Here is a 22,813-nt window from a genome sequence, read left to right as displayed (position 1 = left end):
ATGTCGGGGTGAGGGAGGCACAAGCAGCAAGGCTTTTGTAGACATACAATCATTCAAACAGCACCTTTCGTGCGTTTGCCAGCAGCTCTCTCCTAGGTTGCGTTCATAGCATTCAAGAGCTGTTTTATGCGATTCAAGCTAATGCGAACAATCCCGAGATTACTCTGGTGTAACCGATGTGAATATGGCTAGGTAGTTAAGCGGGGTGCGCGCTAATAGCATTTCAATTGGTGACGTCACTCGTTCTAAGACCTTGAAGTAGTTGTTCCCCTTGCTCTGCAAGGGCCGCGGCTTTTGTGGAGCAATGGGTAAGATGCTTCGAGGGTGGCTTTGTCAGTGTGTTCTGGTTCGAGCCCAGGTAGAGGTCGAGCGAGGGACGGAAGCTATACTGTTACACTGGCAATACAATAAGAACATCCAATAGTCAAAGGTATATGAAATACAAATGGTATAGAGAAGAAATAGTCCTATATATACTACTACAACCTAAAACTTCTTACCTGGGAATATTGAAGACTCATGTTAAAAGAAACCACCAGCTTTCATATGTTCTCGTGTTCTGAACAAGGAACTTAAACGTTAGCTTTTTTACATGGCACATATTGCCACTTTTACTTTCTTCTCCAACACTTTGTGTTGTGCATTATTTAAACCAAATTGAACATGTTTCATTATTTATTTGAGGCTAATTGTATTTATTGATGTATTAATATTAAGTTAAATATGTGTTCATTCAGTATTGTTGTAATTGTCATTATTACAAATAAATAAAAAAATGGCCGATTAATCGGCTATAACTTTTTTGGGTCCTCCAATAATCAGTATCGGCGTTGAAAAATCATAATCGTCGAACTCATAGTCACTACCATAGTGCCTACTGAGTCATTCTCTTCCCTGCAGTGCAGATTTTTTGGAGTGCATCCCTTCATGAGATAAACAGGCCTAATCTGACTCTGGGCCAGTTGTTAGTGGTATAACGAGAGATCCTTAAGACTGTCCTTAAAACACTCCTTGTTTGGCCACTAAGAAATGGAACATTCTGCTCTGATGTAGTTTTAGCAAGCAAGCCATGTTTGTAAATGGTAATAAGATAAAATAGAATTGTTTATCACTTTTTAATGAGACATTGATAACTAGCTTGGCTTAGAGATGAACACAAGTATGAATGTTTTTTTAAATTGTTACTTACGGCATACATATTGGCAATTCACTAGCGATTTCACTGTTCTACAGTTGGCTTGCGGAAGTGCTTCACCCCTTTTGCATTTTTCCTATTTGTTGCCTTACAAACCGGAATTAAAATATATATTTTTAGTGGGGGGGAGGGGTTGTATCATTTGATTTACAACCAACATGCCCTACCTTTTTGAAGATGCAAAAATATTTATAAAAATATAAATAGAAAAAACAGGAACACTGGAGCGTGCATAACTATTCACCCCCCCAAAGTCAAATACTTTGTAGAAGCCACCTTTTCCCATCATATACAGCTGCAATCTTTTGGTTATGTCGCTATAAAGCTTGGCACATTAGCCACTGGGATTTTTGTCCCAATTCTTCGTGTGTGTGAGAGGCAGATGTGTGTGAGAGCTGTGTGCCTCCAGCATCCTTCAGGGTTGGATGAGGTTGCTCGTGGCTGTGTGTGTTTTGTAGTGTGGTGTGCTAGCTGTGCGAGTCTTTGTGAGTCGAGAGTCGTAGTTGAGGTGTGTGCGTCAGAGTGATGGAGTGTCTAGGGCGTTGACTGGGTAGCCATTCCGAATACATGGGGTGGTGGAATGTGATGTTTCCTCTTAACCACTCGAGGGTGTGTGTTGTGTTAGCTTAGGGAGCGGCAGATGCTGGATGTGATGGTGTGTGCATTGTCGCTGTGCGTGGAAGGGTGAACCTCGCGTACCCCCAGTGTGTGGTGTCGGTGTGTGCAAGGAATCTCTGGGTGAGTGAGTGAGCAAACAGAGTCCCTCGGAAGAGATCCCTGTGATTTAGCGCCATCATTGAGTGTGTGCCGTGTGAGTTCCTTCAGTGATGTGGTTCTGTGTCTGGTGTGTGGTGAGTGGGCTAGTGTGTGTGTGCGCAAGTCGGTGGAGACCTGCCGGTGTGGTGAGTGTGATAAATAAACATCCCCACAGCATTGGGATGTGTGTTACCACCATGGCTTCATTGTGGGGATGGTGTTCTCGGGTGATGAGAGGTGTTGGGTTTGCGTGAGACATAGCACTTTCCTTAATGCAAAAAGCTACATTTTTAGTAAAAGTATGCTTTTTTTCTGGCACTCTTCCGTAAAGCCCAGCTTCTGTGGAGTGTAGACTTAGTGCGTCCTGATGGACAGATACTCTAATCTCCGCTGTGGAGCTTTTGCAGCTCTTCCAGGGTTATCTTTGGTCTCTTTACTGCATCTCTGATTAATTCCTCCTTGCTTGGTCTGTGAGGTTTTGGTGGGCGGCCCTCTCTGGCAGGTTTTGTTGTGTGCCATATTTCTTTCCATTTTTTTTAATAAGGATTTAATTGTCTCCGTGGATGTTCAAAGTTTCTGATATGTTTTTATAACTCAACCCTGATCTGTACTTCTCTACAACTTCTGTCCCTGACCTGTTTGGAGAGCTCCTAGGTCTTCATGTGCCGCTTGCTTGGTGGTGCCCTTGCTTATGCGTGTTTGCAGACTCTGGGGCCTTCAGAACAGGTAGTATCATATACAGAATCATGTGACACTTAGATTGCACACAGGTGGACCTTGAACTAATTATGATGACTTCTGAAAGTTTAATTGGTTCAACCAGATGTTATTTAGGGGCTTCATAGCAAAAGGGTGAATACATATGCATGCACCACTTTTCCAGTTAGAATTCTTTTAACAAGTATTTTTTTAAATTTCACTTCCACCAATTGACTATTTTGTGTATGTCCTACATGGGGGGGAAAAATCCAAATAATCATACAATCCATTTAAATTACAGTTGTAATGCAACAGAATAGGACAACACCAAGGGGGATGTTGTAATGGCTGTCAAGTCTTCTCTTCCTCAGACGAGGGGGTACATGATCGACCAAGATGCGGATTTGGTTAATTGTACATGTTTAATGTAACAATAACAAAAACACTACAAACTACAAAAACAACCAACGGTGACATACCTCAAAACAGTCCTGTGTGCGTCCCAAACACTGACACAGGGAAAACAAACACCCACAAAGCCTGACTGCTATGGCTGACCTTAAATATGGCTATCCCAATCAGAGACAAATGAATGACAGCTGTCTCTGATTTGAGACCCAATCTGGCAGCCATAGGACATAACTAGACAACCATAACAAACATATCCATACACATTACAACACCCATGAGACTAACCGCAAACACACACAACATTTACAATGCCCCACCCCCAACTCACGCCCTGACCAAACTAAACATAATCAAAATATAACATAAAAATAGGTCAGGAACGTGACATAAAAACCCCCCCCTCAAGGTCGTACTCGGAACGCACCACCAAAAAGTCTAGGGGGTCTGGGGTGGGCATCTGTTCCACCGGTGGTTGGCTCCGGCCTCTGGACGGCTGTCACCCCACACCACCATAGTCACTCCCCGCTTCCGTACCCCCACCCATGAACCACCCTCCAACTAAACCCACCTAACTGAAGGAGGCAAGCATTCGGGATAAGGGCAGCACCGCGGGATGAGGGACGCGCTCCGGGCTAGGGACGGCAGCTCCGGGCTGAGGGGACTGACAGCTCCGGACTGGCTGGGCGGATCCTGGCTGGCTGGCGATCCTGGCTGGCGACGGCTCTGGCTGTCAATGGTGGCTGACGGCTCTGGCTAGGTATGGCTGGCTGGACGGCCTTCTGGCTGGTCATGGCTGGCTGACGGCTCTGGCTTGGATCAGATCTGCGGAAGGCTCTGGCTGATCCGGTCTGGCGAAGCTCTGGCTGTACCGGTCTGCGGAAGGCTCTGGTCTGAATCCGTCTGGCGGAGGGCTCTGCTTGATCCGGGTCTGGCGGAAGGCTCTGGTGATCCGGTCTGGCGGAAGGCTCTGGCTAGATCACGATCTTGGCGAAGGCTCTGGCTGATTCCGGTCTGGCGGAAGGCTCTAGCGGCCTCCCTGTCTGGCTGAGCTCTAGCGGCTCCTGTTTCTGGCGGACGGCTTAGCGGCTCCTGCATGCAGACGGGCGGCTTTGCAGGCTCATGGCAGACGGCGGCTGCAGGCTCATGGCAGACGGACAGTTCAGACGGCGTTGGGCAGCGGCCAGTTCAGGCGCCGCTGGGCAGACGGGCAGTTCAGGCCCGCTGGGCAGACGGGCAGTTCAGGCGCCGCTGGGCAGACGGCAGACTCTGGCCGGGCGAGACCGCACTGTAGGCCTGGTGCGTGGTACCGAACTGGAGGTACCAGGGCTAAGGACACGCACCTTCAGGCTAGTGCGGGGAACAACAACAGGGCACACTGGACTCTCGTGGCGCACTCTAGGCCGGGTGCGTACGGTCTGGAGGACCGGGCTGAAGGCACGCACCTATGGGGAGTGCGGGAGAAGGAAACATGCGTTACAGGGCTCTGGAGACGCACAGCGAGCTTTGTGGTGGTTGCCGGAACTGGGAGCACTGGGTGGAGACACGCACATAGGGAGGATGTGCCGTGGAGGAGGAAACAGGGCTCTCGGAGATGCCACTGGAAGCCTGTGTGCGTGTGGTGTAGGCACTGATGGTACTGAGCTGGGTGGGAAGGTGGCGCCGGATATACCGGACCGTGAAAGGAGGACACGTGCTCTTGAGCACCGAGCCTCCCCAACCGTACCAGGTTGAATGGTCCCCTAGCCCTGCCAGTGCGGCGAGGTGGAATAGCCCGCACTGGGCTATTGCAGGGCGAACACCGGGGACACCACCTGTAAGGCTGTGCCATGTACTGCCGGCCCGAGGAGACGTACTGGAGACCAGATACGTTGGGCCGGCTTCATGGCACTCGAGCTCGATGCCCAACCTAGCCCTCCAGTGGCGGTCAAGGTGGAATGCCCGCACTGGGCTAAGCACGCGTACTGGGACACCGTGCCGCTTTACCGCATAACCACGGTGTCTGACCAGTACGACGCTCTCTCACTCCACGGCAAGCCCGGGGAGTTGGCTCAGGTATCCAACCCGGCTTCGCCACACTCCCCTTTAGCCTCCCCCCAAGAAATTTTTTGGTGAGCCTCTCGGGCTTTCCAGCCTCTCATACGTGCTGCCTCCTCATACCAGCGCTCCTGGCCTGTGGGCTGCCTCCTTTCTCCTCCCGAGAGCGGCGATTCTCTCCCACTCCTTAGCCCAGGGTCCTTCTCCATTGAAAAATTTGCTCCCAACTCCATTCCTCTTCTCTCCATTGCTTTTAGTTCTTGCCTCCTTCCTCAATCCGCTTGGTCCTGTTGTGTGTGGGTGTTTCTGTAATGGCTGTCAAAAGTCGTTTCTCCTCCTCAGGACGAGGAGGAGCATGGATCGGACCAAGATGCGGTATTGGTAAATTGTACATGTTTTAATGTAAAATAACAAGAAAAACACTACAAACAACAACGTGACATACCTCAAAAACAGTCCTGTGTGGTCCAAACACTGACACAAGGGAAACAAACACCCACAAAAGCCCCTACTTGCCTATGGCTACCTTATATAATATGGGCTCCCAATCAGAGACCAAATGAATGACAGCTGTCTCTGATGAGACCCAATCTAGGCAGCCATAGACATAACTAGACAACCTAACAACACTTCATCCCTTACACATACAACACCCATAGACTAACCAAACACACACACAACATACAATGCCCACCCCAACTCACGCCCTGACCAACTAAACATAATCAAAATAACATAATAGGTCAGGAACGGACAGGATGAATACTTTTGCAAGGCACTGTATAATTACTCTCATCAGTTCAACTACAAACCGGTCTGAATGTGATGATAATCTGAATGACTGGGCCTCAGTTAGTTCCTAATGGGACTTCGTTCCTCCTCATCCAAACAGGCAGCTGATATGTCTTTCCTTTGACTTAATGGGAGTCTGGTGTCTTCCTTGACTCATTGAATGTAAGAATCCATCTGGACCTATGTGCTCTTGTGGCGATGCGTGAGAACACATCAGTTTAAAAAAACAAGGCTCCTGAAAACATAGCTGTGTGGTGCATCAATGGAAAAACACGCATCTTTCCCCAAACCTCACCATTTCCATATACACACACACACACACACACACACACACACACACACACACACACACACACACAGTTGGATGCGTGTGGTATCCTAAAGTGGATGTGTAACCAGGTCAGCACAGCACAGTACAGCTCAGTTCAGCTCAGTTCAGCTTTACTGCTCAGGAGAGGGAAAATTATACTAAAGATCTGGAAGGACTGAATAGGTGTAAGCAAGATGGGGAAATTCCATCCAGCCCATCTGAGGGCTAGGTCAAGCTAAAACCAGAAGGGCAAGSTATTATTGCTGACTCCTATCCAAGTCTTCCAGATCTATAAAAAGTACCATGGGGCAGAGGTAGGTATTAGGGGTCCTTGAGCGTTCCAGTAWGAACACTGTATACACTGTGTTATTAAAGCTGAGAAGGCAGAGGTGGCTCTGTGGTGCAGGTTTCTCCATTAAACAGAGAAAGGTTAGTTTGTTGTATTGGACGGAGGGTGGGGAGCGTTCTCCAGAGAAGGACTAGCTGTGCCACGTCAGTTTAAGACAGACTCTTTGTAAATAGGACTATAACAGCTACAATGTGATACACCGCAGGTGACGTGTGTGTGTGACTGTGTGTTTATGTGACTTCACTTCTCACATGATTGGATGCAGGATTGTAGTAGTTTTGCGGAAACCTCCGTATTCCACTAGATGTTAACATTCCTCTGGCCGATATACCACACAATTCCATTCATCTAAAATTTCAGTACAGCTGCAAGCTTGTCCTGATAATCGTAGAGGGCACARTCACTGGCATCASCCCCCTTTGCAATGAAAGCACTTAATGAATGCCACCATGTTTGTGAAGGCCTTTACAACAAATACAATACGGCGTCTAATTCCTCCAGTCGAAACAGAGSGCCGTCAGAAGGACTGAACTCCACAATTGACCCTCTGAGGAAGTTGATCTAGTGGATTAGAATTGTGACAGACCCTGCTTACACACAAAGCAGCTTTTTGGAGAACCACGACTCAAGTAGAGCGTTGAGAGAGCCTCCAGCTCCAGAGGAGAGCAGACAGAGAGAGGGCGAGGGATGGAGGAGAGAGAGCGGGGGGTGGGGGAGAGAGAGCGAGAGATAGAGAGAGACTGCCGTCAGCAACAGGAGCCGCAGCTTCAGGTTTCCTCGTCTGGAAAAGCCACAGCAGCAGACCAAGACCAACGTAAGGGAGGAAAGGCATTATGCACACACGAATACACTCACATAAACGTGTGTGCATACACACACTCCCATCAAACAGACAGATAACACGTACATTCACAAGTATAATAGTGTCACATAAAAACTCCTGGGTTCTAATACACATACATYCTATGACAGACACAGGAACTAGCTCTCTCAAAACACACAATCTCAGGCTGTGTGTATCTCAGTTAACCCCGGCTGGAAACTATGCAAGAGTCAGGGAGACTAATCGCTAATTGGCTTGGTGGACCGACGCTACACGTTCCAGGAAATCAGAGCAGCGATTTTGCGCTTGGTGAGAKMTTGAGTGTCAAGCATTACACGGCAATAACCGAGCAGAATGTTCTGGGCCCTSCACCATCTGAACCCTCCCAGCCCGGGCCCACTGCCCAGCCAGCCGCTCTRTTACCCCATCCATCACCCACTAAAGGGCCTACCTGGGTTTAGCTCTCTCTGCTCTGATTCTCTCTATGCTCCTTTCCACTCTCCACTCTCTCTCGCTCTCTTTTCTCTCCATTTGCCTCTCTCTTCCTCTCTCTTTACTCTCTCTTTATTTTTCTTGTCACTTAAAGATTGAAATCGATTTGTTCACAACATAACGGTACTTGGTTCAAAACATAACAGTGAAGGTAGTGAGTACTGGTCTTGAGTCAATCAGGAGATAACCAGTGATGTTAGKCAAGTTTACCAGACAAGAAAARGTCCACTTACAGGGGGGAAGGCAAGTTCAGCCAAAACTCCTAATTCGATATGACATGCTTTTACCTCCGCTGTTATGGCTTACTCCGTCATGTGTGATATCCAAAACCTCAGGGCTGTCCCTGAATCACCGTTCTGCCTCTAGCCAAGAGCTTTATGTCCCCCTTTGTGTGCGGATACATACTAGCTGGTCAAATMGTATCTATTGGCTAGTCTGATTTCATGGGAGTACTTGTAACATTKGAATATTGGAAGGAACTAGCCTATATTCTAGAAGTTCCTCATACTTCAACKTTCTCTTCGTCGGTGACCCTCAACATCAGCCAGCCTTTAATAAAGWGTTATTTTACTTTTTGACCTATGCTACAGTTTTTTGGGAGATGACAGCGTGAAGGGAGATGTAAYAAACCTGCTGTGGGTTAAGTCATCAGTATCAGTGAAGGGTATCATTGTATCTCGATGACTCATTGTTTCAGCTGAAAAGAGTCAGGATCATTCCCCAGGGGTGGCAATCAAGCTGCAGCTTCTTCCTGCATGAGCCCCTACACACACAGAGACTCCATGCGTTACCGTAGCTGTACTCACGGAGCAAAATCCATTGACTACCCCACACAAGTATTTACGTCAACTGAGTTGATGCAAAGTCAAGCTTTCTAACATCTTTCTTTGGATTTTTACTCTACTTAATCCTGATGAATTGCCACTGAAGAGGTTTGTTGTACCCCCTTGGTTTGTTTTTGAATAATTAATTAACACTAGCTTTGTACCCACACACACACACACTAAATGTGCTCGGCAGCTGTGTCTGCAATGCAGGAGCCACTGGAGAGAGCCTCTATGGAAAAAGGGCTGAAGCCAGCTGGGTGCGAAGCGAAGCGGTGGGAGGCTTTTTCCACTGCTGTCAGTCGAGAAATGCAGACTCTTCTCACCCCTCTCTCCCCCTTCCCCGTCTTCCTCACAGAGTATTCCAACCATAGCGAGCTGGCCTCCCTCCCTCCCTCCTATCCCTTGGAGGAAACGTTTCATGGACACAGACACATTATGTACAGACAGTACAGACTGTGTCCAGGAGCATAAGACATATTGCCYTTAGAGTCCATTGTCCATTGACAGGCTGTGGTTTCTGTCCATGTGTCCATATGGTTGTGACAACCTGAGCTGTCCTACACCAAGGCAAACAAGCATTCTGTTCTGTCCCACCTGCACCCCAGGCAGTTTAATCACTGCACAGAGCAGAAACTGTCAGTTGTCAACATTGGTAGAAAATGGCCGAAATGTTGTATTGCYAAATTCTGACGTTGAAAAATTCCGGAGATTTACTAAGTTTTTCAGAAATCCTGCATCAAGGATTTTTAGTTGAAGGATTCCCTCCCTACTCATTCCCTCCTGATTCTGGGGAACCTCCAACTGGAATTTCTGAAAAACCTGGGAACTTTGACAAACAATGATACGATACAGGACGGTTAATGAAGTGCATCTATCTCCTTGGCTCTCTCAGAGCGTATGTACTGGGACTCAGAGCTACGGATCCCCACGGCCAACTTCGAGGAGGTCCTCCACGATGACAAGGCCGCCCTGGCCTGGCTGCTGGCTCTACGCCGCGTGGGCATCGTCTACCTGAAGGGGGCGCCGGTGGAGCAGGGTCAGGTGGCCCGCCTCAGCCAGAGGATCGGATACCTAAGACTGACATTCTATGGGTGAGAAACCATGCTCTCTGACTGTATTAGCTTCATACAATCTTAAGCCAAACCACGGTCATACAATTTCTAAAAGCTCTGCATTTTCCACACAGCTTTATATTTCAACCACAGCAGATTCACTAGGGTGCGTTTGAACTTTGCCATCATGTCCGATTTTTCCTAAAATATCCTAATTATAGAAASCCATTGCTACTCTCAACTATCCGCTCCTTTTGTATACTGAGGATAACATGGACAGCCTGGTTAAACCAGACTGAARGCTACGCTCGCTATTGTTGCCTTCAGTCTGGATTAACCAAAKGTTTTATGGACATGCAACCTAATTGAGTTTTGGTAGGTGGGCCTCAGTCCAAAATTCATCCAGGGGATGTTAAGCCCGAGGTATTACCCAATACATTCAATCAAATCAAATTAAATTTGATTAAATTAATTAAAATTATTAAATTAAATTAAAAAATCAGATGCGCGCCGAATACAACCTTACCGTGAAATGTTTCTTTTACAAGCCCTTAACCAACAATGCAGTTCAAGAAATAAAGTTAAGAAAATATTTACTAAATAAACTAAAGTAAAAAAAAAAAAATCTAATCAAATGGAAAAATAATTACATAACAATAACGAGGCTATATACAGGGGGTACCGGTACCAAGTCAATGTGCAGGGGTACAGGTTAGTCGAGGTAGTTTGAAAAGTGACTATGCATTTATAATAAACAGCGAGTAGCAGCAGTGTAAAAACAAAGGGGGGCGGTCAATGTAAATAGTCCGGGTAGCCATTTGATTCATTGTTCAGCAGTCTTATGGTTTGGGGGTAGAAGCTGTTAAGGAGCCTTTTGGTCCTAGACTTGGCGCTCTGGTACCACTTGCCGTGCGGTAGCAGAGAGAACAGTCTATGACTTGGGTGACTGGAGTTTTTGGCAATTCTTTGGGCCTTCCTCTGACACCGTCTAGTATATAGGTCCTGGATGTCAGGAAGCTTGGCCCCAGTGATGTACTGGGCCGTACGCACTACCCTCTGTAGCGCCTTACTGTTAGATGCCAAGCAGTTGCCATACCAGGCGCTGATGCAACCGGTCACGATGCTCTCAATGGTGCAGCTGTAGAACTTTTTGAYYATTTGGGGATCCATGCCAAATCTTTTCAGTCTCCTGAGGGGGAAAAGGTGTTGTCATGCCCTATTCTGACTTGGTGTGTTTGGACCATCATAGTTTGTTACCACCTGGGGGCGGCCTTTGTCTTGGTCACGTTGAGGGAGAAGTTGTTGTCCTGGCACCACACTGCCAGGTCTCTGACCTCCCTATAGGCTGTGTCATCGTTGTATCGTCAGCAAACTTAATGATGGTTTRGGAGTTGTGCWTGGCCACGCAGTCGTGGGTGAACAGGGAGTACAGGAGTAGACTAASCACGCACCCCTGAGGGGCCCCAGTGTTGAGGATCAGTGTTGCAGATGTGTTGTTGCCTAACCTTACCACCTGGGGGCGGCCCGTCAGGAAGTCCAGGATCCAGTTGCAGAGGGAGGTGTTTAGTCCCAGCTTTGTGGGCACTATGGTGTTGAACYCTGAGCCAATCCTCACATAGGTGTTCCTTTTGTCCAGGTGGGAAAGGGCAGTGTGGAGTGCGATTGAGTTTGCGCSATCTGTGGATCTGTTGGGGCGGTATGCAAATTGGAGTGGGTCTAGGGTTTCCGGCATGATGGTGTTGATGTGAGCCATGACCAGCCTTTCAAAGCACTTCATGGCTACCGCCGTGAGTATTACAGGGCGGTAATCATTTAGGCAGATAACCTTCACTTTCTTGGGCACAGGGACCATGGTGGTCTGTTTGAAACATGTAGGTATAACAGACTCGGTCAGGGAGAGTTTGAAAATGTCAGTAAAGACACTTGCCAGTTGGTCCATGCATGCTTTGAGTATACGTCCTGGTAATCCGTCTGGCCCCGCAGCTTTGTAAATGTTGACTTGTTTAAAGGTCTTGCTCACATCAGTTACGGAGTGCGGGATCACACAGTCYTCCGGAACAGCTGGTGCTCTCATACATGCTTCAGTGTTGCTTGCCTTGAAGCGAGCATAAAAGGCATTTAACTCGCCTGGTAGGCTCGCGTCACTGGGCAGCTCGTGGCTGGGTTTCCCTTTGTAGTCTGTAATATTTTTCAAGCCCTGCCACATCCGACGAGCGTCAGAGCCAGTGTAGTAAGAGCGGTTACTGAGGTGATATACTCCTCAATACCATTGGATGAATCCTGGAACATATTCCAGTCTGTGCTAGCAAAACAGTCCTGTAGCGTAGCATCCACATCATCTGACCACTTACGTATTGATCTAGTCACTGGTATTTCCTGCTTAAGTTTTTGCTTATAAGCAGGAATCAGGAGAATAGAATTATGGTCAGATTTGTCAAATGGATGGCTGAGGAGAGCTTTGTATGCGTCTCTGTGTGTGGAGTAAATGTCACGCCCTGGCCATAGAGAGGTTTTTATTCTCTATTTTTGGTTAGGCCAGGGTGTGACTAGGGTGGGCATTCTAGTTTCTTTATTTCTATGCTTTGTATTTCTATGTTTTGGCCGGGTAGGGTTCTCAATCAGGGACAGCTGTCTATCGTTGTCTCTGATTGGGAATCATACTTAGGCAGCCTTTTTTCCTTTCACATTTGTGGGTAGTTATCTTTGTTAGTGGCACTMAGCCCTGTTAAGCTTCACGGTCATTTCTTTGTTTCTTGTTTTGTTGGCGACATTAAAATTAAAGTAAAATGTACGCTCACCACGCTGCACCTTGGTCTCCTTCCGACGACGGRCGTGACAGAAAAGGTGGTCTAGAGMTTTTTTTCCCATCTGGTTGCACATGTGACATGCTGCTGGAACGGATTTAAAGTTGCCTGCATTAAAGTCCCCAGCCACTAGGAGCGCCGCTTCTGGATGAGCGTTTTCTTGTTTGCTTATGGCCTTATACAGCTCATGAGTGCGGTCTTAGTGCCGGCATCGGTTTGTGGTGGTAAATAGATGGCTACGAATAATATAGATTGTGTGGTCTACAGCTTATCATAAGGTATTCTACCTCAGGCGAGCAATACCTCAAGACTTCTTTAATATTAGACATTGTGCACCAGCAGTTATTGACAAATAGACGCACACCCCGCCCCTCGTCTTACCAGATGTAGCTGCTCTGTCCTACCCATACACAGAGAAGCCAGCCAGCTCTATATTATCCGTGTCATCGTTCAGCCACGTCMGTGAAACATAAGAGATTACAGRTTTTAATGTCCCTTGGTAGGATAGTCTTACTCGTAGATCGTCCAGTTTGTTTTCCAATGATTGCACGTGGGCCAATAAAGCTGAGGTTGGAACAACAAGCATCCCACAGCCAGCAGTTTAGCTCAGGTCAGAGGAAGCTAACAGCTGCGAACCAAAGCAAGAGACATGTCATTAAAGAAGCTGCAGTTTTTGTTTATTGTAAAGGAAAAAAAGAAGTKTTCCGCAATCAACAACCCAAGAGASACAACAAAAAACCAGGGCACATATTTGCATATYTTTGAGCACAGTGACTCCATGCCAAGAGCAAAGAAGACACCTAGTAWAATTGGCATACTATTTAACAAATGCTAGAAATGTAGGACGATGAATAACTTTATCCATGTCCTGTTGCTCTTGAACCTTTTTAATGTTTCCAAAGACAATGCCTTGGTCCTTAGTTCTCAACACCMTTTGTGATTAGATAATTAGTTAATAATCATTAATAATAGACCTTTCTTAACTTTTCTCATTCCTTCCTCAGGCACACATGGCAGGTGCAGGACAAATCCCAGGCTAACAACGTGGCCTACACCGCTGGCAAACTCAGTCTCCACACTGACTATCCAGCACTGCACTACCCACCTGGAGTGAGTAGACAGGATCCACCGTCATCTTCATGAAATCTACATTAATCCTCTACTTTCCCACTATCAGTCAGACAGCTGAGTCACATCTGGATAAAACACTCTTGCGCAAGCACACGCATATATTTAAACCGTTTACTGCACACAGTCCCCAACCCATGTAAGATGTATGTATCCTGTATGGGATGGCTGTTAGCAACAGTACTAATATCCTGTATGGCTGTWTGCAGGTGCAGTTCCTGCATTGCCTGTGCCAGGCTGGCGAGGGTGGGGAGAGTGAAGCGGTGGACGGCTTCCACATGGCAGATCAACTGAGAAGAGAAGACCCCGAGGCTTTCAGGACCCTCACCTCCCTGCGGGTGGACTTCACCGACACAGGGTCCGACTACTGTGACTTCATGGTGCAGTCCAAGAACCACATCATAGAGTGAGTGATCGCCACACCATTAAAATACATAAGACATGGATGCATTGGCCTGTTTTTTGCACACATAAGAGCCATCACTCAGCTTACATATTAATGTGACTTGACAGGTCAGTCTAGAACTGCTCCAGGTAGCACATGGACCAAAATACACACATATACGGACACTCACTCACTTACATTCTCAAGATTATRTTAAAGCTACATGGATGTSATTTAGGAGCTTGATAGATATGTGTCGCCATCTGCTGCTCAGAATGTAAACCGCAGAATCAATGTATAATACACAACCTGCAACCAATGTTCACTCTAAGGAGCTGTGCGCAGAATAAATATCAGCCCGCTCAGAGAAGCACGAGATTGAACTTCACACAACTTTCTAGAGTTTCCCCTTTAGTTAACACTATCAACATTTCACTCTGCTGTGGGAATTGTGCTCGAATCAACCKGTATTAGCCACTTTCAATGTAACATACAGAAACAAAACGAACTATGCAGGATTTAATATGCAAAACTAACTGTGCAAGAGATTTTCTTGTAGGAAGAGCGCATTGGAGTAGGATTCAATTGCATTGACAGGCACGACTCAGGCCCATACTCTAGATAGACCAGTGCACCATAAACAATCAGAGCTGCAGTAGGCCTATATGCAAAAACATTGCCATATGGATCTGTGCCATTTACTTTGAACTGGACTGTGTTTACAGCGTGAGCAGTCGTGAGTAGATGCGCTTGTTTTTAGATCAAAGCGAGAGCTCATGTAGCCACTTGTGCACATTTGTTCATATTATTTTCTAGTTAGTGAGTTATTATCCCAGTTATAGCTACTTTTTTGTCAGCAATGCTTCATACAAGAGCACAAAATGTGCGCATTTCTAGCCATCTTTGAAAAGCAAGTTAGGTAAAGAGCTTGTTTATGTCTTAAAGGGGCAGTGTTATATTTTGAGATGGTCTTGAATAAGCTAAGTAGCCAATAGGTAGAGGGTAGCATACTTTTTCTGGTTATCTGTAAAGTGGAATGGGAATAATAAAACATTTTACTTTTGGTTTCTTGCATCAAACCACACATGTTCAGTCCCCTCCTTGTCTGAAGAACAAGTGGATCAACAGGTTAATGTCAAGCCCTGCATGTTTTTTRCCCCAAAAGTCTCATGGAATGTAGACCTACTTTGTACACCACACATTTGCTGCTACTGTAGGCTGAATGATAGACCAAKTATTTACATGTTAAAATGTTATGGGATACATTTTCTCTCCATGGTTTTTGATGGTAGGCCACTCTAGTAGGCCTACATTATGATCAAATACCCACAGTAACCTACTTGGCCACTGTTAAAACTGTAACTTAAAGCGTTAAAGCCTCAGTGTTCACAGTAAACMTGGCCCGGAAGTTGCACAGAATTTTGCTCAGTGAAATTTGCTCAGTGCCCAATTTTTTMTGAGGGAACATTGCCTTCAACTGATGGGTGAGAAGGTGATTTTAAGTGAGCAAGCAAGGTCACTGTGGGAATTTCTAATTACGGATACTGATCATTCTTATATGATTGAATTAGATATGAGCATCTGATACTTGTCAACTTATTATGCAACAAAACCTAGATGTCCATCATGCAGTCATTTTCATAGTTTCTAAAGGTTGACACACAAACTCACTAACATTGGCACCCCTCTTCTCTCTGAGCAGTGTTGACAGTGATGGGCGGGTGGTACGGATCAACTACAACAATGCCACCAGGGACTCTGTGCTGGACCTCCCCCTGCACCAGGTCCAGGCCTTCTACAGCTCCCTCAAGGCCTACATCCAGCTGATGACGCGGCCAGAAAACATGCTCACCTACAAGATGGAGCCTGGTTAGTGTGTGTGTGCATGAGTGTGCCCCTTCAAGATTAGCAGTTCAAGTGAATCTTCCCTGGATAAAAGTTSGCAATAGGAATTGTATTGTAAGATATTGCATTAATTGTAGTTACAAATGTTGTAGGGATAGACTTACCGTCTATGACTATTGGTTATCTTTTATGTGACATACTGAAGAGGCACTTGAGAGGTAGCCTATTCGTTTMAACTTTCATCTTGAAATATCTGTATATCATGGGTGAGTACTGAGTGGGCATATCCTTCCTCCTGCAGGCGACCTGGTCACCTTTGACAACTGGCGCCTGCTCCATGGGCGGAAGAGCTATGTGAGCCACCCAGACCGGGTGAGACACCTGGAGGGAGCCTACCTGGACTGGGACGAAGTCATGTCTCGCCTGCGSATACTCTGCAAGTCTGTCAACGGAGAGAGCTAGACCCACAAAGCCCCCCAGAGCGAAGCCTCCTCCAACTATATAGAACAGCATCGATCTACAGCAGGGCTCTCCAACCCTGTTCATGGAGAGTTACTGTACAGTCCTGTAGGTTTTCACTCCAACCCTAATCTAGTGCACCTGATTCTAATAATTAGCTGGGGTTGGAGTGAAAACCTACAGGAGGGTATCTCTCCAGGAACAGGGTTGGAGAGCCCTGATCTACAGGATTTCTGAGCGGGGAAAAGAGGCAGATGGCTAATTGTCTAGTAGGCTAAAGGCTACCCCTGTGTGGGTCAAGATGGCTGCCAGTCTTTTGAACAGAGTGACAAGTGGGCAAAGTGCAAGAAGATGGGGAAAAATTTGAGGGAAAAGGGTTTAGCACTTCCCTAAATGATAAACACTCCCCTTCATAAGTGCTAACAGAGGCATATAAACTGTATATGAGTAGCATACCTAWGGAAAATCTGTCATTTACTGTATGAAGCAGGTAGACTATAATGCCTTTGTTCCTATATTTTCGCTATCTTTCACTTTGCACTAATCTATTTTTCTATCGCCTGTGTTCTGCTGGTCAATGTCTTAAGGGTGTCACATCAACAAGAGGTGATGAAGTTTGTGACATTTTCTACCTCTGTCACAATATAATATTGTGTCTAGTTCAGTTACAGATATCTAACCTTAAGAAAAAAAAGGTGGGCCTACCTGTTTGACAGATGAAATTAGGCTATAGAATGCTATATCCATAGATGTGTCACTCAATTCCTCTACCCACTCTTTAAATAGACTACCTSCATAWKACTGAAGGGCTGTTAAGTTACAATCAAGACTCGAATTGAGGTGGTACGAAAGGGGATGCCATTGGCCTACGTTTTATTAAAGAAAATGGCAAAAAGCACAGACCTACCTCTTGTTCGCTTAAGATATGGAAGAAAATCAAACTGATCCGATTATATAAAGTGATCTAAAGCAGCGCCTTGACCTGCGATGCTTTATGCTAGAAACAAGCGTAAAGCAAGGTGTAAAATACCCGGGAAAGATGTTACTTAATGCATTTGGGAATATCATTGTTTCATTTCTTTGACATTCAGAGGCTGAGATTAAACCTTCTATAGCCGAGAAGACATAAKATAACTTTGCTTGGGAAGAAATCTAATTCCGTCACTATAAATTGATTACGCTATTCACTTTCTGTAGGCTAAGATATGTTTAAACCTAGWCAGCTTGTAGGGAAACACTTTTGGAAGTACCATGTTTAGATTCCTAATGACGTCTCAGATTGAATTYTTTGCAAACAAGAKACTGATTTGGCATTGGATAAATATAAGACGTACTCTCTGTCAAATATTGATATTTGAAATGACGTAGAATTTAATGACATTTTTATTAAAGGCTTTTTAAAAACCTGCAAACACGATTTTCGATTAATGCAATGCTTTTACTATAAAGGAGATATTTCCACCCSTAGGTTACTCTTGTCCGTGGRGGTCTGAAAACCTACAAGCTTTTGGCCCGCAGCCCAGTGCGATATCAAAATTCCGGCGTTGCCATGTAATGCGGTTTCTAAAACTGCATATCTAAGGTTCAGGGACAATATATTTTGCTGAAAGGAGGGCCCTCCATTTTCATTTCAAAGATGCTTGATTTTCTCAATGTAACCCTTATTATAAATAACATTCACTCCCTAAATGGCATATTTTATTTACATTGTTTTGTCAATGAATATATCTGCCATCCAGCAAGTATTTTTTTATAGTTCGTTACAATCATAGGTGTCAATTGTCTATTCTATATTACATATATAGTTCATGCTAACAGCGCTCATTGTAATAATTTGTGGTGATGTGTTAATTAAAAAAGGGTATTTGCATTAAATCTTCACAAATGTTACTCTAGATTTCATTCTAGATATGTTTTCCAAATATATGGATGTGCTACATCATTTGTGTTCATCCAAACTGTGACATAATAATGACTTGAGACAAAATGGAGGGCTTTAGTTTTGACAACTTTTATTTTGATATTGCCAAAGCTGTACATGTTCTATAAATACTTTTCACACCCATTTCAATTATTCCATCACTTTCTCCACAGCAGCAGGCTAGCTACCACAATAATAGGGTTGGTTGGTTTCAAATACTCCAGTTTCTTAAGGTTCTCAAATGTAACTAGTCTAAGAAACTATACCCTGTCTTCAAACTGTTTTGAGACACTCATATTTACACCAGTGTTTTTATTGTCAATAATGAAATGCCTTAAATAATTGCCTCATGGAATTTGTAACTATGTTCCTTACACAAGCATTTCCTCTCTAAAAAAATAAAAGCCACTTAAACACTAAAAACAATATCCTGATCATATAGCTGTATTATTCATATATTGCTGATCTGGCAAAACAATACACTGCATGTATACACACAAACTGTGGGATTTACAGTTGGGCTGAAATGGGGCTAGAATGGATGTATTTGTCTTACTACAGTACAGACACAACATGAAGACTTAACGGACAAAACCATAACAGCAGGGCTTGATAGCARAGCAGTAGGTTTAGAATCTCCAAATAGTGATTTTGCACTTATAAACAATAGGTCATCATTTATTTACTTCAATAAATATGRAAGACAAGGAAGTCCTTTTATACATTCTTTGCACTTTGAAAGCCATAATAGCCYAGATGTTTTATCAGAACAATGATCTGGCTCTGGCTAACTATGTAAAGTATTGCACATCTAGTGAATAAACCACACATTGTAAAACATTTTCTAATGGTGAAATGTACAGCATTCTGCTTCTCTTTAAATATTTTTTCTCTCCATAGTAACATGCAATTCAATAAAGAGGACCACAGACAAGAAATTTGACAGTAGAATTACAGTAGTTTAGCCTCACTGGGCAAGCTAAAGAGATACACGCATCTTGGACCACACAATATAATTTTGTGATCAAAAGGAATGAAACCTTTAAAAAGCTTTTACATGCAGTGTTTGATGCACCATACAGTAGTAGCATTTAACAAAGTGACACCCGTCAGTACTAGAGTGCTTTTTAAACGCTTCACTGGTTTGGACTTGGACAGACTGGAGTTTTACAGTAATACCACGTAGCACATAGAATATTCATCACACAGTCATAGGGAGTGGACAGGGAGGTTGGTTGCTTTCTTATCGACTTGCAGGGCTGTGCCTCACATATCCCTCCCCCTCGCTGTCTCCATCCCATTAAAAACAACCAATGAAACCTTGGCAGCAGGCCAGGACGAGAGGACAGTCACAAAGAGGAGATGGGGGACGGACAGACCAAGTCTCCCCTTGAAGAACAAGCACGCTTACAGCCAAGGCCTCAGGCTGGGCATGTATGGGAGGAGTCTAGAGGACGTGACCAGGGTTGGGAAAGGTGTACGCACGATGCCACAGACCAGGGTTCATACATATATAAACTCAGCAAAAAAAAAAAAAGTCCCCTTTTCAGGACCCTGTCTTTCAAAGATAATTCGTAAAAATCCCAAATAACTTCACAGATCTTCTTTAAACACTGTTTCCCATGCTTGTTCAATGAACCATAAACAATGAATGAACATGCACCTGTGGAACGGCCATTAAGTCACTAACAGCTTACAGACAGTAGGCAATTAAGGTCACAGTTATGAAAACTTAGGACACTAAAGAGGCCTTTCTACTGACRCTGAAGAACACAAAAAGAAAGATGCCCAGGGTCCCTGCTCATCTGTGTGAATGTGCCTTAGGTATGCTGCAAGGAGGCATGAGGACTGCATGTGGCCAGGGCAATAAATTGCCCAGTGGCAATAAATTGCCATGTCCGTACTGTGAGACGCCTAAGACAGCGCTACAGGGAGACAGGACACACAGCTGATCGTCCTCGCAGTGGCAGACCACGTGTAACAACACCTACACAGGATCGATACATCCGAACATCACACCTGCGGGACAGGATGGCAACAACAACTGCCTGAGTTACACCAGGAACGCTTAATCCCTCCATCAGTGCTCAGACCGTCCGCAATAGGCTGAGAGAGGCTGAACTGAGGGCTTGTAGGCCTGTTGTAAGGCAGGTCCTCACCAGACATCACTGCAACAACGTCCCTATGGGCACAAACCACCGTCGCTGGACCAGACAGGACTGGCAAAAAGTGCTCTTCACTGACGAGTTGCGGTTTTGTCTCACCAGGGGTGATGGTCGGATTTGCGTTTATCGTCGAAGGAATGAGCGTTACAACGAGGCCTGTACTCTGGAGCGGGATCTATTTACAGGTGGAGGGTCCATCATGGTCTGGGGTGGTGTGTCACAGCATCATCGGACTGAGCTTGTCGTCATTACAGGCAATCTCAACGCTGTGCGTTACAGGGAAGACATCTTCCTCCTCATGTGGCACCCTTCCTGCAGCTCATCCTGACATGACCCTCCAGCATGACAATGCCACCACCATACTGCTCGTTCTGTGCGTGATTTCCTGCAAGAACAGGAATGTCAGTGTTCTGCCATGGCCAGCAAAGAGCCCGGATCTCATCCCATTGACCACGTCTGGGACCTGTTTGGATTGGAGGGTGAGGGCTAGGGCCATTCCCCCCAAAATGTCCAGGAACTTGCAGGTAGGTCTTGGTGGAAGTGTGGGGTAACATCTCACAGCAAGAACTGGCAAATCTGGCGCAGTCCATGAGGAGGAGATGCACTGCTGTACTTAATGCAGCTGGTGGCCACACCAGCACTGACTGTTACTTTAGATTTTGACCTCCCCTTTGTGCAGGGACACATTTATCAATTTCTGTTAGTCACATGTCTGTGGAACTTGTTCAGTTTTGTGTCTCAGTTGTTGAATCTTGTTATGTTCATACAAATATTTACACGTTAATTTTGATGAAAATAAACGCAGTTGACAGTGAGAGGACATTTCTTTTTTTGCTGAGTTTATGTATACATACACACACACACACACACACACACAATAGGGATTTTACTTACAGGGCAATGCACAAAGAGTAGAGGGTACTTATTGGAGATGTACTTACAGGGTGCAAAGAGGAGTAGAGGTGTGTGCTTAAGTAGGTCAAGGATTGTCAGAACTCAATGTCATAGTAGGACCGAGATCCCACTTTGTTGCAGAGTGAGAGGCACAGAGGAGGTTTTTTTTGTGTGTTGGGGGGGGGGGGGGTAGATTGGATGGGTCGTAGACTAGCTGGGCAGAGGTCTTGGAGATAGGAGCTTGGGCTTGCCTTCTGCTTCCTTCCCCTTCACCGCACCACGTAGGAGAAAAGGCAGAGGACGGAGTAACAGATCTGGTGTGCCTGTTTTGAGAGCAAGAAAAAAAGAGAGCGAGAGCATGAGGGAAGTGTAGCTTTGACATAGCTACTTGTGGCGTAGTCATACTACTTGTGCCTCCTTACTCTTTATTATTGGTGTCATGGCTCTGTAGAACTTACACTAATCGTGTTATGAACAAAAAGGGGATTATATTATTTGAAAAAAAATATTACATGCATTTTAGAAATGAAAGGGATTACTCTTCAAAATTGTGTCAGGACATATATGCAATGCAGTACTGTTAAAACAGATCTGGTGGCTATTGAATGCCAAGAGTATGGCGTTAGCTACGAGAGCGGAAGAGGTTCGTACTTGTGGATCACCACTTCTTTAGTTTCAGGAACTACAAGTGCAGGTGCAAGAGACAAAACAAAGGATTCAAGAGGTTGAAACCTCCCTTTAAGAAAGAGTGAGAGCTGGGGATTGCAGGGCGTGTAGCATGTTACCAATGTTTTCAGACTATGAGAGGGTGCGCAAAAGAAGCTGTGGGCCAAGAGAGTCCACAAGTACTGGTTCAGAGTTCACACTTATCTCGAAAATGATGCTACCCGATTTGCATTGGGCATATGCTAGATTGGACCAAATCAAAACACAGACACGCTTTACTTGGGCATGATGAAACCTGAAGTCTAAGACGTTGGATACTCTCATATACTATCTGAAAAAGTGTGGCATTGTCAACGTTAGGTCTAGCAAATATATTTGATATTTAAGGGGGAGGGACAGTAGAATCGAAGTGCAACTTTGGGTGGTTCTTGCAGACATAAAATACGTTCTTCAAAAAACCCTCTTAAATTATAGTATTGCGAAGCGAAGTTCAATAATGCGCTAAGAAAGCCACTGTAGGTGTAAGTTAGCTAGCTAGGTGAAGAACCCCCTTCTACCTCAGTCACGAACAGGGTTGGATAGGTTACTTTGTAAAWGTAATCCGTTACAGTTACTACCTGTCCAAAATTGTAATCAGTAACGTAACTTTTGGATTACCCAAACTCAGTAACATAATCTGATTACTTTCAGTTKTTTTTTGATTACTTACCTCTTATGAGGCATTTGAAGCAGTGGTGTGTATTCATGGATGCCAAGGGAAGAGCGACACAGCACCCCTCTGTCTCTGTATGTGTAGGACATCTATC

The 22,813-nt window shown here is 45.2% G+C and overlaps 2 protein-coding genes across 2 annotated transcripts in view; one reads left to right on the top strand and one right to left on the bottom strand.

The window, feature by feature from the left end:
• LOC111974271 (gamma-butyrobetaine dioxygenase) overlaps positions 1-16,462 on the top strand; it is a 27,190-nt gene extending 10,728 nt beyond the window's left edge. Inside the window, exons 4-8 of the mRNA XM_024001944.2 lie at positions 9,581-9,779; positions 13,549-13,654; positions 13,882-14,078; positions 15,760-15,926; positions 16,204-16,462. Of these exons, the coding sequence (XP_023857712.1) occupies positions 9,581-9,779; positions 13,549-13,654; positions 13,882-14,078; positions 15,760-15,926; positions 16,204-16,364 (830 nt within the window). The 3' untranslated portion in view covers positions 16,365-16,462. The remainder of the gene's footprint in view (positions 1-9,580; positions 9,780-13,548; positions 13,655-13,881; positions 14,079-15,759; positions 15,927-16,203) is intronic.
• A 5,505-nt stretch (positions 16,463-21,967) lies between these two features.
• LOC111974402 (MAP kinase-activating death domain protein) overlaps positions 21,968-22,813 on the bottom strand; it is a 57,140-nt gene continuing 56,294 nt past the window's right edge. The window contains exon 26 of the mRNA XM_070447368.1: positions 21,968-22,023. Coding sequence (XP_070303469.1) covers positions 21,968-22,023 — 56 coding nt within the window. The remainder of the gene's footprint in view (positions 22,024-22,813) is intronic.

This window comes from Salvelinus sp. IW2-2015, linkage group LG15 (genome assembly GCF_002910315.2).
Source record: "Salvelinus sp. IW2-2015 linkage group LG15, ASM291031v2, whole genome shotgun sequence".
NCBI classification, from domain to species: Eukaryota; Metazoa; Chordata; class Actinopteri; order Salmoniformes; family Salmonidae; genus Salvelinus; species Salvelinus sp. IW2-2015.
The sequence above is the reverse complement of the archived record's forward strand: the minus strand, read 5'-3'. Positions and strand labels throughout refer to the sequence as shown.